Source organism: Balaenoptera borealis (genome assembly GCF_965194805.1).
Source record: "Balaenoptera borealis genome assembly, chromosome: 3".
Lineage (NCBI taxonomy): Eukaryota > Metazoa > Chordata > Mammalia > Artiodactyla > Balaenopteridae > Balaenoptera > Balaenoptera borealis.
Genome location: NC_138866.1, coordinates 22287453 through 22312697, shown reverse-complemented (window position 1 = coordinate 22312697; position 25245 = coordinate 22287453). Strand labels below are relative to the sequence as shown.

Below are 25245 nucleotides of genomic sequence, written 5' to 3'. Positions count from 1 at the left end.
AAAGCTATAAAAAATCATTTCAAGTTTACTTAATTTTTAGATTTTCTATTTATCCTCTATTAACAATAACATTTTAAAAATGTAAAAAATGAAAACTCCTACTCAGGATAATCTCTCCAATAGAAAAATAGTCATAAAAGAATCACTTTTCTCATCTCAACTAGTGTTAGGACGACAAGGTTTAATTTAATAGTAAATGCCATAAATTCAGGCATAGTTACTAAGTGGAATAGATTTTATCACTTTTGCATTGGTAAAATTATTTATCTTTTTAGTGAAATATAACTATTAGATCTGAATATATGAACCACTAGACAACAGTAGTGATTTAAAAAAGGAATTTAGCACATATACCAGCTTTCAATTATGTATACAGCACAAAGTATGCTCTCACAGGAAGTAAAGTTCAGACATAAGAATGACTTCACCAATTAAAATTAATAAGTACATTGTTAATTGAAACAAGGCAGGAAAAGTAAAAGAGAAAGATATGTCACATGCAGCCAATCCTGAACCCAGATAGGTCTTCGTTACCTACAGTATCTTAGAAGGTTTCATAGAAATACTGGTTTTAAAATGAGTCATTGATAATATCGCTTTAAAAGCTAAATGATTGAGAATGGTTTCATTCTCAATCCAACAGCTGTGTTCTCAACTCTTCCCAGAGCTAACAGCTACATACTAAAAGTTTTTACCAAAAAAAAAAAAAAAAGCTGACTTTGAGAGAGAGGAGACTGAAAATTCAAGTGCAAAGCCATCCTTTTTACGAGGGTCAAGGCCATTTTTCTTTCTATTCTTTCATTTTAAGTAGTTGGAGGAGATATATAAAATCTGGATTTTTAAAAATTAAATTGTTTGCGCTAAGAGGGAAAGGAAGGAAAATGGTGCAGAGGGCCATTCAGCTCAGATCTCTGTGACCGTACAGAGACTGACAGAGACCCATGACACTTAGGAGCATAAACTTGGCTCTCCCCTGCATTCTCCCGCTTCACCTAACACACAGAGGCCTTGCCTTTGAGGACTTCTGCAACCCAGCCTTCAACGCTCAGACTGCGAAACCGGGTTGAACGTTTCTGCCTCTTTAAATATTTGGCTATGTGGGCACAAGTTAAATGAATATATTATGCAAAATCAGCCCAAAGCAGACTGTTTTTAGCAATATAATCTGTTTAATTACATTTTGTTGGCATACTTGAGAGAACTTCACCCTCGCCCCCATAATTTTCATAAAATAACTGCTACTTTATTGGTGACTTGTGTACTGTCACATTTGAGTAGCTCGTAATAAATGCATATAATGCCTCAAGGGGGCTTTGATCTGTCCTTCCCAGGCATCTTATTCACAGTGCATCTGGGACAAAGTCATTCAGCAAAGCGTTATCATCACTTGCAGACTGAACAGAACCTCGTTAGACAGTCTTTGGGCGGCATCGCATTTATATGAACCATCTTGGAAGGCTGAAAATATTTACAGCCACTATTTGGGCCTTAAGTTTTCCCCACACCATGTACCTATGGGGCTCATATTATTTAGAATTAGCACATATTTTAAAAGCACACATACAGCTGGTTTGAAATCCGTGACTTCATATGATGCCAAAAGAGTACAACTGAATTAAATTCCATTTTAATTCATAGCTCACTGTTTGGTAAAGATAAACTGATATAATTTATGTATTAGTGTCTTCATTTTACTTAAATATTTGTTACAGGATTTTAAAATACGCACTGTCATGGACTACATGTTTGTGTCCTCAGAATTCATGCATTGAAACCCCAGTCCCTAATGTGATGGCATTTGGAGATGTGGCCTTTGGGAGGTAACCAGGTCATGAGGATCGAGCCCTCATGGGATTAGTGCCCTTAGAAGAAGAGACACAAGAATGCTTGCTTCTCTTTCTGCTCTCTGCCAGGTAAGGGAATAAGGAGAAGATGGCCATCTACAAGCCAGGAAGAGGTCCCTGACCAAGAACTGAATCTGCCAGCACCTCGACCTTGGACTTGCCAGCCTCCAGAACCGTGAGAAATAAATTTCTCCGTGAGAAATAAATGTTTGCTGTTTAAGCCACCCAGGCTACAATAATTTGTTATAGCAGTCCCAGCTGACTGAAACATATGCCTAGCCTATAAGGCTAAAACGCAAATGGTCAAAAAATCTCAATTTCATTAAAATATAAAGATCAATAATCTATTTCAATACAATTTACTTATGTCTGTCTATAATCTACTCCATTCCAAAATGGTACTGAGATAGCTTTCAATGAAAAAATATATATGCTAAGAAAATGAGAAAATTAGGGAAACAAGAAATTCAGTTCATTAGCCTGAATTTAAATAATTCAATTTGCCAATCAACAACAGCTAATAGGATACCAGTCATTGTTGCCAATTAGTGAGCTCTGTCTAAATTGCAGTTTTTTTGGCCTTAATTGTAGGCCATAAATAAAAAGAAACTACTCCTAATCTTTATGAACTTATTAACTTGCTTTTTTTTTTTTTAACATCTTTATTGGAGTATAATTGCTTTACAATGGTGTGTTAGTTTCTGCTGTATAACAAAGTGAATCAGCTATACATATACACATATCCCCATATCCCCTCCCTCTTGCATCTCCCTCCCACCCTCCCTATCCCAACCCTCTAGGTGGACACAAAGCACCGAGCTGATCTTCCTGTGCTATGCGGCTGCTTCCCACTAGCTATCTATTTTACATTTGGTAGAGTATATATGTCAATGCCACTCTCTCACTTCGTCCCAGCTTACACAGCCCCCTCCCCGTGTCCTCAAGTCCGTTCTCTATGTCTGCGTCTTTATTCCTGTCCTGCCCCTAGGTTCTTCAGAACCTTTTTTTTTTTTTTTAGATTCCATATATATGTGTTAGCATACGGTATTTGTTTTCCTCTTTCTGAGTTACTTCACTCTGTATGACAGACTCTAGGTCCATCCACCTCACTACAAATAACTCAATTTCATTTCTTTTTATGGCTGAGTAATATTCCATTGTATATATGTGCCACATCTTTATCCATTCATCTGTCGATGGACACTTAGGTTGCTTCCATGACCTGGCTATTGTAAATAGAGCTGCAATGAACATTTTGGTACATGACTCTTTTTGAATTATGGTTTTCTCAGAGTATATGCCCAGTAGTGGGATTGCTGGGTCGTATGGTAGTTCTATTTTTAGTTTTTTAAGGAACCTCCATACTGTTCTCCATAGTGGCTGTATCAATTTAAGAAATGTATTGCGAAATTTAAATGGTTGAAGTTGACTTCTTTTTTGGCAGACAAGATTAGTTATTATAATTCTGTATATAAAAGAATTAGGCTACTGCAAATCCCTATTCTCAAACAAAATATTTGCATACTTCTGCTCATGTTCTTATCATTAAAATAGCCAAAAACTTAAGCCAATATTGTGGCACTGATACAGTCTATGAAAACACATGCCAGTATACGTCCTGGAATGAATATATAATTATACCAAAATATATTCTCCCTATCCTCTCCCACTCTTGCTATAACTGCAACTGTAGTGTTTTGTTGTTGCTGTTTAATCTTCAATTTTCATTTCAACAGATTTTATCTTCAGGCTCGGCCTGCAGGTTCAGTATTCTCCCTCCTCTCTCACCACATACACACTCCTAAGGTTAGATCCCCAAAAGAAAAGAATTACTAGGATATTGAAAGGGGGGAGAGTAGGTGAGAGGAGTAGAGGGGGAAGACAGAAGTAATGAAGTAATGAAGACACTCTCAGTATAATCATGCAATTTCAGGTGGTTTTAATAAATCAGTGGTTCTTATTTTTGTAGCCATGGACTTTGAGAATCTTTTCCCCAGGAAAATGTACACTATACATAACACACAGAATTTTGTATATACTTTTAGGGGAATTGCAGACTCTCTGAAACCCACCCATGGGCCTCCAAGTGCTTTTACTCCAAATAAAAACACTTGAAATAAGATGTAAGAATTATTTTATTAGACCAAATAATTTATTTTAAATAAATTATTTTATTAGGCCAAATAAACTATTTTACTAGACCAAATCTATTTATTTCTCCTGTATGAAATATTTCTGGGTAACAAGGAAAGGAACAATGGGAAGTGGAAGGTTAAAAATCAGAGGAGAAATTTCCTTCAAATATTTTGAAGAAAAAAGCTCTTAGGGAAAAAATATGTTTTATCGTTATCAGTTTTTTGTGATTGGAGAGTCCCTTTCCCACTATTTTTTAGTGCTATTTAAGATGGGGAAAGTCTAAGAAAAACCTAAAATGGTAACAATCATTTTAATGTTTACTCTTTTTATTTATTTATTTATTTATTTATTTATTTATGGTTGTGTTGGGTCTTCGTTTCTGTGCGAGGGCTTTCTCTAGTTGAGGCAAGCGGGGGCCACTCTTCATCGCGGTGCGCGGGCCTTTCACTGTCGCGGCCTCTCTTGTTGCGGAGCACAGGCTCCAGATGCGCAGGCTCAGTAGTTGTGGCACACGGGCTTAGTTGCTCCGCGGCATGTGGGATCTTCCCAGACCAGGGCTCGAACCCGTGTCCCCTGCATTGGCAGGCAGATTCTCAACCACTGCGCCACCAGGGAAGCCCTTAATGTTTACTCTTAAGGATTATACATACAGTCACTGCATAGTCCTTGAGTTACAATGAAGAGTACTAGCTGTTATTATCAGTGTGAATATTACATACCATTTCTAAATGAAAACAATAATGCTAGAAATCACATTTTAATTTATTCTGGGCTTGACAGATCGAGTAAGGTGAGTTATATTTTTGGGAAGGACAATAGCACATGCACTATAAAAAAAAGACGTATGTTAACTTTTTGTCATGAGGTTAGTAACCTGTCTTGAGCTGTATATATTCCTTTGCTACTTGGTCACAATGGGGCGTACATTAGAGTTTATGGATAAACCAAAGCAAATTCATTAGTATCATTGGAGATGGGAACATATTTGTAGGCTGTTAGGAAATGAACGCTAAGTGGAGAGTTGGTATCTGAATCCTTGGTCATTGACAGTTTATTTGACTCAGCTGAGCCAATCAACTAGCCACATTGATTCATCCATCCCACCTAAGAGATGACATAGAGGCTCACAGGTCTGAATACTCAGAGTTCTCTGCCCCTGATAAGTAGAGCTGTACAGGTCTAGTGACTTTATAACGATAATGCAGCATTTTCCAAGAATGCTTTAAATACATCCATTAGCATACAAAAAAAAGCACAATACTGGCGTAAAAATATAATGAAAGTCTCTATTGCTTCCGAGTCTAAGAAACATTACAAGCATAGACTAATTCTGGAAACTTCTCTGTACTGAAGGGCCATGATGAACATATAAGTTTCAAAAAGAAAACCCACAGTGAGGACTCCCTCTCATCACTGTTCTAAATGCACAAAGCCTGTTTTCTGGAAGAAAAATCCACTCAGCTTCACCCAGAGAGACCACTGCAGGGCATTTTTCCTGTCAATGTTATCTTGGTTTAATCAACACTCACACTTTACCTGCTGCTTTGTACATGAAGGTTATAAAATGAAATGCATTTTTCCTCTATGCATTTCCACATGACAACCCATTACATTTAACAAATTGTCAATCATTTTTTAAAATAATTCAAAGAGTTAGAAATAATTTCAAATGCATTCTTTTCCACACTTCAAGATATTAAAATGAAAGAAAAGGAAAAGGCTTCTATTAACCACCACAAAAAAAGATCAATGTTTCATAGAATCATTCTAAAAAATTAAAACAAAATAGATAAAAATCGTAAACAACCTCAATGTTGCAACACCAAAAAAAGTTTGAAAATATAGTGTAAGTTGGCTTTGAATACACACATAAGTCAAAGATCTGTACATAAAATTGCATGTTATCTATTAAAAGTCAAAGTTACTCTATATTTTAAAAAACTTTAGAATGAATGGCATTAGGGCAGCATGCAGTGGTTTCCCATCATCTGGTGTTCAATTTAGCCATCATTAGATACTTCCAGTCAATCTTTGTTAACTCATTTCACTAGCTGCTTATGTGCCTTTTTTCAAATAATCTACTTCAGGGTTCAAAATAACAAAACAGAAATGCTGAAAAGAAAACCACAACAAGGCATCAGGATTTTACCTAAAAAGTCGTCAATAAGAAAACCCAACATTTGACTTATCAAGAAAAGCCAGTTTAAAGGTACGTATTATTTCCTAGCCTAGTAATGATCCTTGTTATCTACCTTTCACTTGGGGACTGGAAAATCAGAAGCAGAAACAATGACAAAATTTAAGAACAAAGCCGAAGTGTGTGCTCCGCATTTCTGATCTGTTCTCTCATCCACTACCATTGCCAGATAGGGACCTGAGGCGGCCAGTTGTGCTTCTGTAGCTTTCTTCTGCTGTATTCTCAGGCTGGCGGTGTGGTTTGCAGTATTGTTATGAGGCCATTGCTAACTACTGCACTTCCATTCAGTACTATTCAGGAAAGGCTGAGGTTGCACTTACACTGAAGTGGGATGTGTACATAGGTTTGCGGAGCAGGGAATACAAGTGGGGTGAAGGAGGAAAATGAAGAGAAAGCATGGAAATGGGGCTCTGTTGGTTTGTTTCAACAGATTTCACACTGGAAAATGCAGCCAGAAAGGCTAGGTAAGGGTTTTGCTTAAAATCCCTGTAAGCATTTCTAGTCAACAGTACGAAACTAATACCAAAAAATAAAAATCTCAGATTTACCCTTTATATTTTAGAACACAAAGCAAGGCAATGAGATTTCTTCCCCCTGCCCCCCTCTTTAAAATGAAGAATCACTGTAAGTTTCTTCTTTAATGTGCAATGTTATACGGTGCATAGGTGTGCACCTACAGGATAAGACTGCAACCCAAATGAAGGGCAAAAGACAGAATTATCTTTCTGCTGGTACTGCTCAGTTCCACAGTGAAACTGCTAGTAACAGGTTACAAAAGTTCAATGAATGACATCTAGACTGGAGAACAACTAAAAGTTATTTGCAGATAATATAAAGGCTATGATCGTGGTTAGGGGTAATGCAAATGATAACCAATGTAATTTCAAAGATTGCCCCCAAAAGAGATGCAGGAACAGGAGTTGAGTAGCAGGGGAAAAAGCTAACAACCCAGAAACCAACACACCATATTTTTTTCCAAGGATTTACACTTGAAGAAGTAAAGTACATGTCTCCAGTTGTGAGGCCTGTCATATATCAGCTGAATATGCTCTGAACTCTTATGCAAATCACAGTGCAGTGGTGATTATGGCATAATTTATGAGTAGGTTTGTGTCATGCATAACTTGTGGAAAACAATTGGGTATGCTTTTTTTTTTTTTTTCAGGGTGTGTATCTGACTGCCACCAAACATAGCTGATCTAATGAGACTCCCTGAGGCTAACATCTCCTTTGTTTCCCTCAAGTGTACACATCTCTTGGGTTTCCAAGTGAAGCATGTTCACAAGGAAACCCGTATAATCACAGAACCCTTTGTCCCAAGCTCCCTCCTCTTGAATATTTGAATTGCAACACTTGATTGTTGACGATTGTGCATGTCACATGGCTGAGTCATTAAATGGCAAAAGCAAACAGTCCACCTTGGGAATTAAATTGTAATTCCAATAATCCACATCCTAATTTACATGGAAAGTCATTTACTCAATTCTTTTCAGGAATTAAAACATAAGGAACATTATATTAGATACTCTCCTTTTCACCCTCATTCCCATATTCCTTCTGCGGGCTACTGCGTACAGTTCTCTCTCACCACTCTGTACAAAGAGAGAGGCCGCTGCTCAGAATGAGTGATCGAGGCAGAAACAGATCGTTTTACAATAATGTATTTGGCTGACATAACTCAGGCTTTTCTTGCTTCCTAATTCAGTCTGACTCAGCTTAGAATTATTACTAACCTCCATTTTGTGATATACAAGTACAGGTAGAAAGGGAAAGGTGATTAAAGGATTTAAAACTAGCCTTAGATTATATGTACTCTGATAATCAGTGGTGCACTATTCTTAGTATCTACAAAAACTGAGGGAAAAAACCCAACAACTTAGTTTTCAGTTGAACTTCTGGGAAGCATACCTGAAGGCTGACTTACCCTATATGTCCTGAAATAAAGCAGATGTATTTTGACTATTCAGTTCCAAATATCCTAAATATTTTACCTATGAAATACTTAACTGCTTTTTCTTCAAATTGAGCTTCATTCTGATTTCTCATTGCGGTCTGACTAGCGTCTTCCGAAGGTGGCATTTTAAATAGTAGCTTTGGCTGTTTAAGAGAGATGTGAGTAAAGAAAAAGAGTTGGAAAGCTCTTGTCTACTTAAAGCACTATAAATAGTAATAGCTATAAAAATAACACCAATAGGACCATAATTATTTCTAATGATTTTTAAAGGACCTTTAAAATGTTCCTCCAAATAACTGTTTACCCAACTAAGGTCACAAATTTTACGGAAATCATTATTTGAAATTTAAAATACTTTACTCTTCAGGATTATAAATAAAGAATAGTGATTCATTTCAAAATATCTCCAATTGTCTGGCTTTCAAAATCATCCCAGGAAGTAACTGATCCTAAATTCCAAAGTCTATGAAGGAAGGAATAAATAAGATGTGAGCTTGTTAACAGACGCACCTGGGCAGTTTCAGCCAGTAATGAAAGCTACTTTTAACACTCACAACCTTACCTGTGGATAATGGCCCACTAATGGAGTGTGATTTTAGGAGTTCAGGAAGGTCTGACTGATTACCCAAAATTATAGTTTCCTTCTATTTGCAAAATTATTTAAAATTCTACCAACAGAAATTTATTCTTTGAGGAAGAACTCAAAAATATACTCTTTGACTCTCCCCACTCCAGTTCATCTTTCAAAAGACAAACATTCTTGAGACAGATAACCATTAAACTGTAGTTCATTCCAAGGCAGGGTTCAGCAAAGTACTACAGTAGGTCACTCCAACCTGCTGCCTGTTTTTATACGTCCGCCAGCTAAGAATGGTTTTTACATTTTTATGTGGTTGAAAAAAAAAAGTCAAAGTAAGAATAATACTTCATGACGTGAAAATTACATGAAATTCAAATTTCACTTTCCATAAATAAAGTATTATTGGAATATAGCCCACTCATTTCTTTACATATTGTCTATGGTTGTTTTCATTCTATGACATCAGAGATGAGTTGTTGGGTGAGAGCATATGGCCTGTAAAAGTGAAAATATTTAGATACTGGTCCTTTACAGGAAGTCTGGCAACCCCCTTTTCTAAGATATTGGTGTCCTATAAGAATTACTTCCAGCCTCACAGAGGTCACCCTGCAGGAAACCCTGTACGTTTCTGGAAGCAGAGGATAAGGTGAGACATACTGACCAGGGATAAAAAAATTAAATAAGAACCAGAAAATTTTTACCCAACTTTTAAACTTTAAAGCAAAATTTAAAAGTTGTATGTTTGTAAATACATATGCCCAGAATATAAACCATTCCTCAGGCCATATACGTTTCTTCCTTTTGTCCTTTGTTCCTTTTATCCATTATTTTTTCTTTCCTTCCAATTTCTTTCCCTACATCATTGCTTCCTTCCTTTCTTTCTCCCTCCCTCCCACTCATTTATTCATTTAATTAATTCATCCATGTTTATTGACACAGACACTATGATAGACACCAGGTACACAGTTATTAACAAGAAAGATAAGGTCTCTCTGCCTTCATGGAGCTTACATTCTAAAGGAGAAGACAAGGACATAAATAAAGAAGACACCCAGGAGCTATGATGGGGGGTAAGGGCAGAGGTTTGCTTTAGACAGGTTGATCAGGTTAAGTTCTCGCAAAGAGGTGACATTTGAGCTGAAATCTAAAGGATGAAAAAGAGCTGTCACCGAAAGAGTTAAGGGAAAAGCATTACAGAGAGAGGGAGTAGCAAAGGCAAAGGTCCTGGGACAGGAAAGAATTTGCTTAGTTTAAGGAACAAAAGGGACAGTGGTATGTGTGTTGTGGTTGTTAATGAAAACATTCCTTTAAATTACCAGTATCATAAAAATCAACACCATTTATTAAAAGCTTATTATTTGCAAAAATTGTATTGGGTGCTTCTCACATATGTTCTCATTTAATGCTCACAAAAACTCTCAACAGGTGAAAATTACTAACTTCATTCATTTAAGTCAGAGAAACAGACTTCAAAGATATATGTATTGAATTGTACATTGTGATTAAATGTTGGCAGTTAGACTGTAATCCAGGTCCACCTGACTCAAAGGAGTCTACATTAACTCTGAAAGACAAATAAAAGGTCACTTTAAAAAAATGTGTGTGTGTTTGTTTATTTAATATGTTGACAAAATGGAGTAGTGGAAATACCATATGCTGACAGAGCAGTTTTATGAGCAAAGAGCCAATAAATGCCAATATTACCACCAGGGCTATTTTTATGTGTGTGGTAGAGGTTAGAGGATATACTGGAAAACTGTTCTGGAGGCTTTTCTCAAAATTACACATGCCAGAAGAGCATTCCAAAACCTTATTTTTAACAGATGTCATGTGACAGTGTAACAAAACACATACTATATCACAACAAAATTTAATGTTCAAATAAAAACCATTATTTGTACACATTTTTATATTTATTTCAGTATATAATAAAAAAGATTATATTTTTGGCATATGCCTTTCTTAAGTAAGTTGCAACTCCCTCTGACTTCTGGGTCTGACATTAGGCCAGCTGAAACACACACAGTCAACACCACTGGGGAAAGAGCAGAAGAAAGGATAAAGGAGAGCAAAGATCTACACTTAATGAGCGGTGATGTTGTGCAGTTAAATGGCACCTCTATTGTGCTGGTCTCCCAGTTCTTTTAGATCTGAGCTGCAGGAGATTAGTTTCATCACTGAGCTCATAAATGGCCTCTTTCCTCCACCCCTGTTCCATTCGTGACAAATTTATTAGTTCTTTCTAACAATGAAATGAGAACCAGGGATTTCAGTTACCACCAGAATGTAGGAAAGGCATGGAGTCCCCGCAGGTATTTTTTTTCTATTTCATTTTATGGGCAAATATAGAAACATTGTTAACAGACATTAAATGTTATTTATTAGCATGCTAATAAGCCTTCACACTTTTAAAAGTAAACATTAAACTTCTAACAAATTAAACTTAGAATAGTAAGTGTAATGCAGATACTCTGGAAAAGGAATGCACTTCAGAATTAATTTTTTAAAACCAAAATAATCACTGAGTATGATAAAAACACAAAGATATAAGAGGAGATGCTTATTAGTCATTCTTTCAGCTCAGTTTAGTTTTATCACCTTTTGCACAATTTAAAATTTATGCAAACGTTTTCAATGTTGCCTTTAATTTTTGCCAGAATATTTTGAACCTGGTTTAAAACTGAAATTGAAGAAGCCCAAGGAGGGCTTTAATAACAACTTTCTTCAGTCTGTTTATTTAGAACATGATGAATAAGCAAAAAGAAAAGGTGCAGAACTGAAAAAGAAAAATGATCCCTTCTCCTTCCTAGAAGTGTTCAAGATTACTGGATTGTTCATAATCTTGCACCAGGAATTAAAATCTTTCTCACATGCCAATAGCTGACACTGTCCAGTCACCATATACATGTGAGCTTAGAGCCTAAGGGTTTATAAGTAGTTTTAAAGTTATAGAAAGACAGGAAGAAGTTTCACTACTATTAAGACCCCAGTGTCGCCTGACTTACTTAATGCGCTCTCTCAAAATTGTTTAGCTTCTTATAGTCTTTTTCTTGAGGAAGCAGGAGGTCAGTTAGTATTTTACCACACTAAATGCTTAATATGTTTACTAACAAATCATTCTCATAGAAAAAAATGGAAGAAATCTAAAGGAACACTTAAAGAAATGCCAGGAACCTAAACAAACAAACAAAAAAAGTGAAGAAATTCTGTTCTCCGTAAGCTCACGAGGCATTTAAGCACAGTAGCACAGAAGACAAGCGAATTCTAACACAAGTACCAGCCTGGCCACAAACTGGCTGAGCAAGCTATGCGCCTTAGCTTTTCTATCTGTAAGATGAGAATAAAAGTATCTATCTTATAGAATTGTTGCAAGGAATAAATGACATACATTTAGAAGTTTTAGCAGTGTATGACACAAAAGAATTGTCTGGTAGCTATTAATATCATTCATTAACAAGACAGAGGGTGATTTTTTTTCTTCTCTAATGTACAGATCATCACCCTTTGGGGTTGATTTAGCACAATCTTGACAGGAATTAACAAATGCTAAATAAGTATTTGTTAATAGACTGAAACATAACATTAGTGAGTTTCCAAGATCCCAGACTGGGGAAATCCTCTGTTTCTTTATATTCTGGAAGATCAGCCAGGGATGGGAATTGGAGATAGCCCTTGAAGTGAGAACTACAGTTTCTTTCAATGATCTCCTATTAATACTTTGAACCTCAGAGATTTGTTTTATGAGTCAGCAGAAATTGTTTCACCCAGAAATATATTACTGCTGAGCATTTATTTCCAAATCTGTTGTACATCACAGCCATTACTTAAAATATTGCTTTTCACAACTGTCACTGTTATCAGGAGATGGAAGACAATACAGAGAACACAATGTTATGGCCTAAATGTTTGTGTCTCCCCAAAATTCATAGGTTGAAATCCTAATCTCCAATGTGATGATTTTAGGAGGTGGGGCCTTTGGGAAGGGATTAGGTCAGAGGTGGAGTCCTCATGAAAGGATCATGCCCTTATAAAAGAGACTCCAGAGCGCTCTCTGTCTGCTGTGAATCAGGAAGCAGGCCGGACACTGAATCTGAATCTGCCAATGTAAATACTGAATACAGGTAGTGAATCTGCCTTGATCTTAGACTTCCCAGCCTTCAGAACTGTGAGAAACGGGGCTTCCCTGGCGGCGCAGTGGTTAAGAATCTGCCTGCCAATGCAGGGGACATGGGCTCGAGCCCTGGTCCGGGAAGATTCCCACATGCCACGGAGCAACAAAGCCTGTGTGCCACAACTACTGAGCCTGCGCTCTAGAGCCCGTGAGCCACAACTACCGAAGCCCACGCACTTAGAGCCCGTGCTCCGCAACAAGAGAAGCCACTGCAATGAGAAGCCAGCGCACCACAACGAAGAGTAGCCCCTGCTCACCGCAACTAGAGAAAGCCCAAGCGCAGCAACGAAGACCCGACGCAGCCCAAAATAAGTAAAATAAATAAATTTATAAAAAAAGAACTGTGAGAAACAAACGTTTCTAGTTTAAACCACTCAGTCTCTGGTATTTTTGTCATAGCAGCCCGAAGGGACTAAGACACATGGTTAGTTGTCCAAAGTTTGAGGCCCATTTAGGAATGTGACAGGAGAAGAACAAGCAGATACACGTTATGGAGCATGGTATTGAAATGATCACTCAAAATGCAACCCAAATGAAATTGCCCCAAATCGTAAGGCGACAGTTGACTCTGGAAACATGGCAAAAACTCCCAGACAAGCTCAACACTTGCAAAACGTCATAACATGCTTAGATGGTTTTCATTTTTCACAAGAAAACGCAAGTTGTTCTTTACATCAGGCCCAGTGCCCAAGGAAACCAGAGCTTGGACTCTGATGAAGGTACCAGGGGATGTTTTCTGGAAGTGTTGCTTTTTATGGTGTCGACTGCAAAAGGGATGGTGTATGGAGACAGATAAAATAAATTCCCCCCTTGTGGCAGCAATTTACAAAATCTGTAACACATACTTAGTTCATTTTCACTACTGAGTTTTTAGTAAACCTTCTGTCACAGGGTAAAATCTGGGCTTTTGAGTTCAAAGACTACACTCTGTCTTTGCATTTTTAAAATGTTTCCAAATGGCGTCTGTTTTTTAGAAGTCTTTTAAGAAGCTTGATTCAGGGAGACTGCTGAATCTTTAGGACTTCTGCTTTGCATCCCTTTGGATAAACAAAACCAGCCACAGTTTTATATTTTTTATTCTCAAAAGAAAACAATCTAGTCAATCAACTTCCATACACTCAGACACAAGAATACTTCACTCTCAGGGCATTCTATTTTCCATTTTTATTGTCATAAATTTGGAATTAAAGTTAAGTTGCAAATTTCAGGTGAAAGTGGGTGATAAAATTTAATGATCACTAAAATTTCAAGTGGAATCTATTTTACTGATCTTGGTTCTCTGCTCTCCTGAGGCCTCTTGACATAGTAAATTGAAGTGTGCAAATCTAATTGGCTGAGACCCTGCTTGACCCTAATACAGACTGCTAACGTTTTATCTCTGCTGAGAACTCATAGCAAATTTAAGGCTTGGTAAGCCTCTTCACCTTCTGAGAAAATGGAGATTTTAATGAGCCATTAAGTCACAGAGCCCTGAAAGGGGCAAAGTGTTGCCCAACCCTCCATCCCCTATAATCGCCCATGTTTTAAGTCATTGCTTAGGACCGTTATTTTTTAATCATACATCAGACAAAGAAAAAGATACAAAGAGATTTGCCTACATTTCGAAGACTGCATCTTGGGAAGAATAAGTACATATGCATTACATTTTTGTTTCTGGAATTACAGACGTTCCATTATAACTCTCAGGAGTTATCCGAGGGGTGAGCAGGATATGGCATTTACCTTCCAGTTTAATAAAGCCTTAAAGAGTCAATCCCAGTTCATCAATTTATTCAAACTGGCACTTCTAAAAACATACTTTAGTATCTCCCAAGCTAATGAGAATTTCTGGGGAAATTTAAGAATCTCTTTTACTAATCCTTCAACTCTTCTGGAGATCCAGTGTTAGGATGCAGCATCCCACATCACCCTCACTTTCCCTTCTAAAGTAACTCAGGGACTCTTAGCTACCCTATCCCTGCTTTCTACCCACAATCTCTAAATTCCCCAAACCACTACCTAGTTTGAAAATTCAGGTCTGGACATTCTACAGTCAGGCAGAAGTGACTGACAGCAAAGCCACAGAGACTACCCAGTTGGTCTGTCACTAGCCCACTTTATCCCACGGTTGCTCACTAGGGGAGGACTGGCCATCTACCGGGGTTTCTGAGCAGATAATGTTCTATACTGTCAGCCTCTGCCAGGGCAATTTATTTGCCCATGTCAGTTTTCTGTCTTTGGTGGGTTTTCTTGCCTAGTTTATCTCCAACGATGTGACTGCCAGCTCTGCACTGGAATTCTTTTCCATACTGTAACACACCTATGTTAATATTTATTAGACTTGTTCCAAAAGAACTAAGAAATTCGAGTTCTCTTTTTTTCTTCAAAACACCACACTGCCATAGGCTGCTCTATAAGTAGCTGAAATGAAGGAATGACTGAGGAAAAGATTATCTTCTCCTTCCAGCTCATTTCAGATGCTTGTACCTAAGCGCTATTTAAATGACAAAAACAAAAATCAAACACCTGCCCCTCCACTCCCAAAACATTTCTAAAAAGCTAAAATCCTTCAAATGGAAGATTTCAGAATATTTTTTTAAAAAAGCTGTCTAGGACAGAAATTAAACATAATTACAGGTCATCTGAAAAACAACAAGTCGATAGTGCCACTTAATGTCCTTCAAGGGCATAGCTTCTGAAATGTCTCCGAAAAAAAATTACTTTTTTAAAGAACACAAACCCAATTTTAAAAACTTAAATGAAGGATTCGGCTCATTTTAAACGAAAGTACTGATACTGAAGAAAGTGTCCAGAAATACTTTTAGATTAGAGATACTACAATTAAAATGTTCCCTTTTTCCTCTTAAAATAATGAGGCTGATATTCATATGAAGCCCACATAGTCAATTTCATTACTGCCATATTGTGACTTTTTTCACTTTTTCATTATATTTAGTAGCTATCCAAAGATGTAACGTTTCCTTTAGCAAAATCATGGTTGCCTAGTGGAAGAGAGAGGAAGAGAGGAGAGGAAGAGGGAGGGAAAAGGGGAGGAAAGGAGCCGGTGAGGGAGCGGCTCCACGAGGGCAGGTCTCATGAAGGCAAGGATGTTTACTAGTTCAATGCCGAGCATGCAGCAGGCCTGGTACACAGTAGGTGCAACTAAATAGTCTGCGTGTGGAATTCATATTTATGGAGGACCTGCCAGATACCAAGGTTTATACATTTCTAATCATAGTTAATCCTCTCAACAGTCTGATGAAGTCAGCAATATTATTGTCCCCAATTTATATATATGAATACTGCCTCGAAATGACCTAAAGATGGCCTAGTAAAAGAGGAAAAAGGATAGGAAAAATCGTGTTCATAATCATCTATTTTTATCTCATTTAAAATAAAACCAAAAGCCAGATTACGGTAAATTAGCAGAAGAGGAAGGGCACATGTATATTCCAGACACTCTGTTAAGTGACTGTCATAGGTAGCACTTTGAAGCTTTTCATAACGAAGCATGATACTCTTTTGGTGTGCTTTGCATTCTGGGGTTCACAAAGTGACACAGGGGAAGGAAAGCAAGAAATTGATGAAAGGTGAGCCAGGTAGGCTGGAAATTTAAAAAATAAAAACAAAAACAACAGCAATCCTACCACTAGCAGCCATCACAAGTAAGGTGTCAGTCACTGAATACTTTTCAACTAAAGTGAGGAAAAATGGATTACCTTTTGTGTCTATTTAAAATGTTTCAGCTGATCTGCAGCGGATTAAAGAAGGGATTTGCTTGTTTCAATGTACCTCAAACCCATATGCAAATAGGACTGTGATACTGTGCCACACACTTATAGTCAAAGACAGTACTTTGTTTTTAAGAAGAGCAGCACACAATGTAACTGCAAATGAATGTCACACACACACACACACACACAAGCCAGACAATGTTAAGTTCCAGTGAAGAATTTTGGTAATTACCAGCTGCACTGTAAAAATCACTCAATATGTTTGTCTCCATTGCTTGTGATTCCTCTGAAGATTGAAAACGCCCTCCCCTCTGCTGCTGTCCCCACCCTCGCCATTTTATCCTTTTCTGTCCCCACCCATTCTTACCACTTGTGACAAATTACTCACTTACTGACCTTTTGTTTCAATACTACATTCATGGAGGGAGGGAGAGCAGAACAGGATAGAGAGAAGGAGGGAGAGTGAAAGTAACTGTATGTGTGTGTGTGTGTGTGTGCATGTATGTGTACAGGAATGATAGAACTTGGAAGTCGCCCCCCAGTTTTTTAAACAAAAATGAACTCTAGGACAGGGATGGTGGTTGTTTTTTAATGGGTAGACCTTAAAGAGAACCAGGAATAGGTGCTGTGTAAATAAGAGACCAGCAGGGTGGTATTCATTTGTTTACTTAGTCAACAGAAATTTAATGAGTACCTACTATGGAAAAGCATTATGCTACCTAGTGGATATTTACAAAAGTGAATGATTTGTTTCATAAATATGATAGGAAATTACAATTTTTTATTTTAAAATAAATTTTTATTTTAAAACCTAAACCCCTTAGCTAAGTGGATTCAAGGATTAAACAAATATTTATTCAGCTTTACTGATTATTTTCCCTTTGAAATATTATTTGTTAAGCTTCACGACACTATGCTCTCTAGAATTTATTTTCCTTAGGTCTTAGGCTCCTTTGCAGGATTTTCATCCTTAGCCTGTTATTTAAGTGTTGGTGTTCCACAGGGTTAAGTTTTCATTTCTTTATTCTACATACTTCCCTGGGAGTTCTCATTGCTCCTATGACTTTTATTTATTTTTTAAAGATTTATTTATTATTTATTTTTGGCTGTGTCGGGTCTTAGTTGCGGCACTCGGGATCTTCGTTGAGGCATGCGGGCTCTTTGTCGTGGTGCATGGGCTTCTCTCTAGTTGTGGCGTGCAGGCTCCAGGGCGTGTGGGCTCTGTAGTTTGCGGCACGTAGGCTCTCTCATTGAGGCACGTGAGCTCAGTTGTTGCGACACGCGGGCTTAGTTGCCCCGTGGCATGTGGGATCTATAGTTCCCTGATCAGGGATCGATCCCCTGTCCCCTGCATCGTAAGGTGGACTCTTTGCCACTGGACCACCAGGGAAGTCCCACTCCTATGACTTTTAGTATCATCTCTATATGATACAGAGACCAGATCTGATAACACCAAATTCTGCATGTCCAGTTCAATATAGGACATTGCCACCTGGATGTTTCAAGGCACTCAAACTCAGAATACCATAAAATTGAACTAATCAACTTCCCCTTATCTCATGGCCTAGCACAGCCATCCATGAAGCTGCCCAATCAAGAAACCTAAGAGTCATTCTTAACTCCTTTCTTTATACTTCCTAACGATCTAAAAGTTCCCTAAATTTTTATATCCTAAATTATACTAAGAAACCACCCATTCCTCTTCACACACTCTGCTACCACCCAATCCAAGTCACTGTCATCTCTTGCCAACATTCTCACGAACACTTGCTTAATTGGTCTCCCTGGTTTCAATCTTGTCTGCCCCCAATGGTTTTAGACTTTATAGCCAGTTACTTGTTAAAAATGAAGATTGGATCACATTGTTCTCTTGTTTCAAACCCTTTACTGGCTTCCCATATACTAAAGGTAAAATTCCAACTCCTTTATGAGATCCTTTAGACCTCCGTTTACCTTACAAACTCTTGTCTTGCCTCTCCTCTCTCAGACACTATACTCCACCACACTGAAATTCTTTCAGTTCCTTAAACATGAAATTGATGCTTTTTCCTCAGGCATTCCCATATCTTTCGCACTGCCTAAAACTTACCTTTACTCCAAACCCACCAATGCTAACTCCTGATTATCATTTAAATATTGGCTTCCTTTGGGAAGCCCACTTGGATTGCCACTCCACCCCTGCTCATCCTACCCACCTTCAACCCCCTATACTTGCACCCAACCTACCCGTATCTCTACCAAAGATCGGTGCTGTTATATGTTCCCACAATGATGTATACATCCTCTCTAATATCATTTTTCAATATTTTATTATAAACATCTATTTAAAATTCTTTTTCATTAATTCTGGTATAAAGGGCAGCAAACTATCTAGCATAAGCAACTTGCCCAGTACAGTGCCTTGCACAGAACTGGTACTCAATAAATATTTGTTCAATGAGTAAATGGAGCACCTTTTATTTACAGGGAACTGGGAAGTGTTTAGAGATAAATAAACACCCCCTACCCTTAAGGAGGATAACATTAAATGTAGAATGGCTGTTATACATAATTATATGATGATAATGAGTGAATAAAATTGACTTCAATTTGGATACATGGGGATTTGCTAACACTGTAAATTGGAATGAAATATTTAGCTCTCCCTTCTGGGATAATCTAATCCACACTAAACACTTCTGGAAGACAGTTTTATGATTTTTATATTACAGATGAGAAAATAGGCACAGCAAAGTTACTCAAGGTTACCTAGTGAATCATAAGCAGAGCCAAGACTTAAAACTCAAAGTGGTCAATATCCAGTACTTAGTGCTATAATTATTAAAAAACTATTTTTTCTTTTTCTCCCCAAAGTTCTATTTTGTGATTGAAAGACTTCTACCTATATACTTTAATAATCTTCTCAAAAATATCACCTGTAATATTTATATTTGAATATGGAAACTCAGGAATGGAGGTACTTTTCGATGGATTTTCCTCTAGTCTTTAAAATACAAGGCTTTGTGTGATGTGTCCCTGCACGTTTGTACACTCTGAGAGGTATTAAGTTCCTTCTTTGTTCTTAACGGTGTTAGTATTAGGCACTAATTGCCACTACAAAGTGCCAACATTGAACTCTTCTGCTGCTGGACATCATATTGGATACTCTATATGTTTAAACGTCCATAGTTAGTTGGCTGGTGCATTCTAGTGCACTCAATGGACATTTTGGTAGAAAATGCTGCCAGTACTTACTAAATATTCGAGAAACAACATAGGCTATTAAATTTAACAGGATTTCTGGTTCCAACATTCATACTGTGAGAGAAATAAACTAAAAAAAAAGTTTATGATGCCATTTCAAAAGGCCAGATATGTATTAAGTACTCAATAAATATGCTTATTCTTATTGTGGTATTTTGGGGCCAATGGTAAACATAATGCATAACCAAAATGCATCAAAAAGCCTTTATCACCTTCTCACTATATACAATTAGTATACATACATACCTTTGCTCTTTATAACAATAAGCATTGCTGACATTAATTTCTCAGAGATAGACAGGGCAAGTATACACTTGAGATTTTTTTCCTAACCCCAGACTGAACTTTCTTTTTATACCTGAATACAGCACAAGATGTTAAAAGAATTTAACCTGTACAAATGGTGGCTATCACTTGCTACTTTTATTAGGTATGTAGAACTACACTCCTCTTAATCATTTTTCAGATCAATTATACAATTTTCTCTCACCAGATACAACATCAAGTAGAAGAATCCCCAATTAAAGAACATTTCTCTTGCTCTTTGAGCTCTGCTTAACCCATCCTTCGTTCACCAGAAGCAAACATCTCTACCTCTAAAGCACTCAAACCAGCTCATTATATCACTCTCCAGTCTTGCCTTGCAGCTCCAGGCCCAGGAAGAACTTTAAATGTCCAAAGTATTTACTGTTCTTAATCCCCAATGTGACGTTAAGTGAATTGGTTCTGTCATGTGAGTATAACTGATTTTGTTTCCCCTAATAAAGATAGACACTCGAGTTACCCATTTGTAAGCTAGCCCAATGTAAAAGGAAGAGAGAACTTCTGTCAGATGTCAAGTTAACATCAATTGCTCATACCATGGAAATGTCAATTAAAACTCTAGTGCAATCTTTCAAACACAATTTTCCAGTCCAAGAAATGTGTATACATCCATAGTGAACGGAGAGGCATACAAGGATAAGCTCAATATATGTGTTAATATTGTTGGTTGGTCATTAGTAGATGATATTCATGGAGTCAGAATACTTTTGATCTTCACTTGAAAATGTAGATTCCATGAATTCATCCTCATTCATTAGCCCTGCTTTTGGGGAAAGGACTTTGTAAAGATGTTGCTTCCATTTCCTAATGATGCAGTTCCCACTAAGCTATACCAAGGAATAAAGGTTCCTTTCAAGAGTAGCATAGAGACTGAGTTGGCTTCCTGCTTTCAGAGATTATAAATCTTCTCAAACACTTCCAAAATGAAGCAAATTCCAACTTGGGTTTCAAAGATTTTTTTATTTATTTATTTTTTTACTCCATTTGCCATAGTGGTCTGAATGTGACAATAATGAAGGCTAACAGAGTAAAAACAAATGTTTAAACCAAAGATACCTGCCCTATTGGAGAATTTACTTTACCTGCAGAGATTCCATTTCTTCATCTTTTCTGTGAGTCTCCTCCAGCAGATCTATAATAAGAAAGTAAAATATCCATCAAAATACAATGTCAAAATGCACTGCCTCTTACTTTCAAACTCGATTCAGTCAGTAGCTTGTATAAACCATTGTCTGGAAAGAGAATTTGATGTTTAAGTGTGAGAAGCAACATGAAAGAAATGCCCTCTGATCCCAACTGGTGAGATGCGGTAGAGATCTGGATTCTGCCAAACCTAAGCTAGCTATGAAGCCCTGGGTGGTCCTAGGTCTGGTGGCGATACCAGAAAATGAGACCAACTCAATTACAAATCCAAAATCATACCAATGTTTTAGAAATCTGGTCTAATGCTTATGTAACTCAAAAGCAACACAAAATTTTCTTTAAAAACAACAACAACAACAACAAAAAAGCTTTTTTCTTTTGAAAAAAAAAATAGAAACAAACCATTTGCTCTTAAAATAAGCTCCCAAGCCAAGTTCCACCTCCAGAGGTAATTTTTATAACCAAATTAAAACACCCTGGAATAATGGGTGTTATTAATGGAAGTAGAACACCACCTTAACTGTAAACTCATATTAATTATCATTTCACACTGAGAGGGTGGGAAGCATTGAAGCTACATCTGACCAACCGTCTGGCACCATCTCAGAGAAATTAGTGGCTGGAAGAGAGTTCTGTCTAAATGCATGCGTATAACCATGGTGTCTCAGTGCCCTAGACTAATTTATGAACTTGCTATAAAGGAAAATGAATTTGGCAAGCAGAATTTTTGGCCTGAAGCTATACCACCTTGTGCTATGATCTTATTAGATCTCACAAACCTAAAGAGGGCTGGGCTGAGTTAGAACTTGGATGAAAACTGGCAAGAAATACCTACAGCAGCGCACATTAACATTAGCATTTGCCTTACTCTGTGATTGATATAGCTTACCAAGAGGCTGTGCCGCATAAAAGGAAAATATAACGCACAGAAATTCAATATGTACCCCAGAAAGGCAAATGCCAATGTTTTTAGCAAGTGTTACTAGATGGAGCGGGGAGCAGTAATATAGTGGGTAACCAAGTCACGCTGGTATATGTCATAACTGGGCAGGCAATATCCTGAAACTTCAGGAGACCTGGTAGATGATATAATTGATGGTGATGGCCCTTTGAGATTGCACAGCTAAGAGAAATACAGAGGAGTGGCAAGCAATCCCCTCAAGACACAGTGTACTGGGGTTAAGGATGAAAGTTAGTTTTTGCTCTGTGTCTGTAGACGGCTGATGTTGGCTCCCAAAACACCCATAATCAGAGTTACATCAAGAAAGTTACAGGAGCATGCCAATGTATTAGGGTGTATTTTTAAAGGGTTTTTTGTTGGCACATCAGGATTTTTAGCTATATGGTACAGAAACCAACTTGGGGTGTGGTAAATTAAGTGCCCTCAATCATTCCTCTTTCTGCATCCTTACTCAATTGCACTGCGACATTGTAGCTACTTCCATCAAGAGGTCACACGTATCTTGCATCTAGGCTTGCCTCCTGACTTGATTTGGTAAATAGAATACAGCAGAAGCAATTCTGTGCCAATCTGCATTAAGGGTTCCAAAAGGCCTCATGCATTTTCACTTTTCCACTTGGAACTCTTTCACTACCATTTCAGCAAGCCCAGGCCAGCCTGCCAGATGACAAGAGACATATGGTCCAGTATTCTTTCCACCCCTGAAACCCTGCAGGTTGCCCCAACTGGTAGCCTGCAAATGCCCAGAAGCATGGATGACTCAGATGGGAGCCCAACTGAGACCAGTCAAACTGCCCAGCTGAGCCCAGTACCGACTTCAACTCAGAGAATCATGACCTATGGAATAAATGGAATTGGGGGATGCTTTGGTACGCACCACTTGCTAACTGATAGCAACCAGCTGCTAACTGAATAGCAAGCATTCAGAATTTATTAGAAGGATGTAAGAGTAACTTATCGATACATCTAGTAATAATAGATAACAGAAAAGTGGATCCAGACTCTGGAGAGAGTAACAACTGGTCTGGGGGTGTAGGGATGTAGGTAGCATGAACTAATGGGCATTTTATACTGGGTAACACTAATCTGTGCATTACTCCACTCAAAATGAAATTCCATAAGGAGAAGAGCTAATGAGACTACCTTAGATCTTTTGCCTACTGCTTGGCCAGGGGAAAGTATGAAGCACTTTCACTGATAATCCCAAAAGGATTGGATGAAGAACAGAAAGGACCGTTTCCAAACATCAGGGTACTATTAACAAAAGGAGGAGGTATGGATATCAGACAGGCCAAAACAACAGCCAGTTTTAGTAATTCTATCTTCAGTACAACTCTTTTCAATATTTGTGAGACATAGATTACTTCAATATCTTGGCTATTGTAAATAATGCTTCAGTAAACATGGGGGTGCATATATCTTTTTGAATTTAGTGTTTTCATTTTCTTCAGATAAATACCCAGAAGGGGAATTGCTGGATCATGTGGTAGTTCTAATTTTTTGAGGAACCTCCAAACTATTTTCCATAATGGCTGCACCAACTTACATTCCCACCAACAGTGCACAAGTGTTCCCTTTTCTCCACATCCTCGCCAACATTTGTTTTTGTTGTCTTCTTGATAACATCCATTCTAACAAGTGTGAGGTGATATCTCATTATGGTTTTGATTTGCATTTCCCTGATGATTAGTGATGTTGAGCATCTTTTATGTGTACGTTGGCCATCTGTATGTCTCCCTTGGAAAAATGTCTATTCAGCTCCACTGCCCATTTTTTAAATCAGACTGTTTGTTTTTTTGAAACTGAGTTGTGTGAGTTCTTTATATAATTTGGATATTAACTCCTTATCGGACATATCATTTGCAAATGTCTTCTCCCACACAGTGGGTTGCCTTTTTGTTTTGCTGATGGTTTCCTTTGCTGTGCAAAAGCTTTTCAGTTGGATGTAGTCCCAGTTTGTTTATTTTTGCTTTTGTTGCCCTTGCCTGAGGAGACAGATCCAAAAGATATCGCTAAGACTGATGTCAAAGAGCTTACTGCCTATGTTTTCTTCTAGGAGTCTTATGGTTTCAGGTCTTATAAAGTCTTTAATCCATTTTGAGTTTATTTTTGTATATGGTGTAAGAAAGTGTCCATGAATGGATAAAGAAGATGTGGCACATATATACAATGAAATATTACTCAGCCATAAAGAATGAAATCTTGCCATTTGTAACAACACAGATGGACCTGGAGGGTATTATGTTAAGTGAAATAAGTCAGAGAGAGGACTGTATTATTTCACTTATATGTGGAATCTAAGAAACAAAACAAAACAAAAACAAAAACACACCAAAAAAAACCAAAACAAAACAGAAACAGACTCATCAATACAGAGAACAACTGGTGGTCCCTAAGGGTAGGGGGATGGGGTTGGGTGAAATAGGTGAAGGGGATTAGGAGGCACCAAATTCCAGTTATAAAACATGCAAGTCGGGGCTTCCCTGGTGGCGCAGTGGTTGAGAATCTGCCTGCCAATGCAGGGGACAACGGGTTCGAGCCCTGGTCTGGGAAGATCCCACATGCCACGGAGCAACTAGGCCCGTGAGCCACAACTACTGAGCCTGCGCGTCTGGAGCCTGTGCTCCGCAACAAGAGAGGCCGCGACAGTGAGAGGCCCGCACACCGCGATGAAGAGTGGTCCCTGCTCACCGCAACTAGAGAAAGCCCTCGCACAGAAACGAAGACCCAACACAGCCAAATAAATAAATAAATAAATAAAACATGCAAGTCACAGGGATGTAATGTACAGTATAGGGAATAGTGTCAATAAAATTACAATAGCTTTGCATGATGACAGATGTTTACTAGACTTATAGTGGTGATCAATTTGTAACGTATATAAATGTCAAATCACTAAGTTGTACACCTGAAAATAATACAATATTCTATGTCAGTTAAAGTCCAATTTAAAAAATTTAAATTAAAAAGTAAGTACTT

At 37.8% G+C, this 25245-nt stretch overlaps 2 protein-coding genes across 5 annotated transcripts in view; one reads left to right on the top strand and one right to left on the bottom strand.

Annotated features, from left to right (window-relative positions):
• Nucleotides 1-2643, top strand: part of LOC309625350 (uncharacterized protein) — a 90711-nt gene extending 88068 nt beyond the window's left edge. Inside the window, exon 5 of the mRNA XM_082384775.1 lies at nt 1914-2643. Within this exon, the coding sequence (XP_082240901.1) occupies nt 1914-1917 (4 nt within the window). The 3' untranslated portion in view covers nt 1918-2643. The remainder of the gene's footprint in view (nt 1-1913) is intronic.
• Nucleotides 1-25245, bottom strand: part of CEP128 (centrosomal protein 128) — a 444997-nt gene that overhangs the window by 68921 nt on the left and 350831 nt on the right. For 3 of the 4 annotated variants that reach the window (XM_082384674.1, XM_082384675.1, XM_082384677.1), the window contains exons 20-21: nt 21245-21294; nt 8185-8274 (exon numbers count right to left, since the gene is read on the bottom strand). In XM_082384674.1, the coding sequence (XP_082240800.1) occupies nt 8185-8274; nt 21245-21294 (140 nt within the window). The remainder of the gene's footprint in view (nt 1-8184; nt 8275-21244; nt 21295-25245) is intronic. The other variant, XM_082384676.1, reaches the window with a different exon arrangement.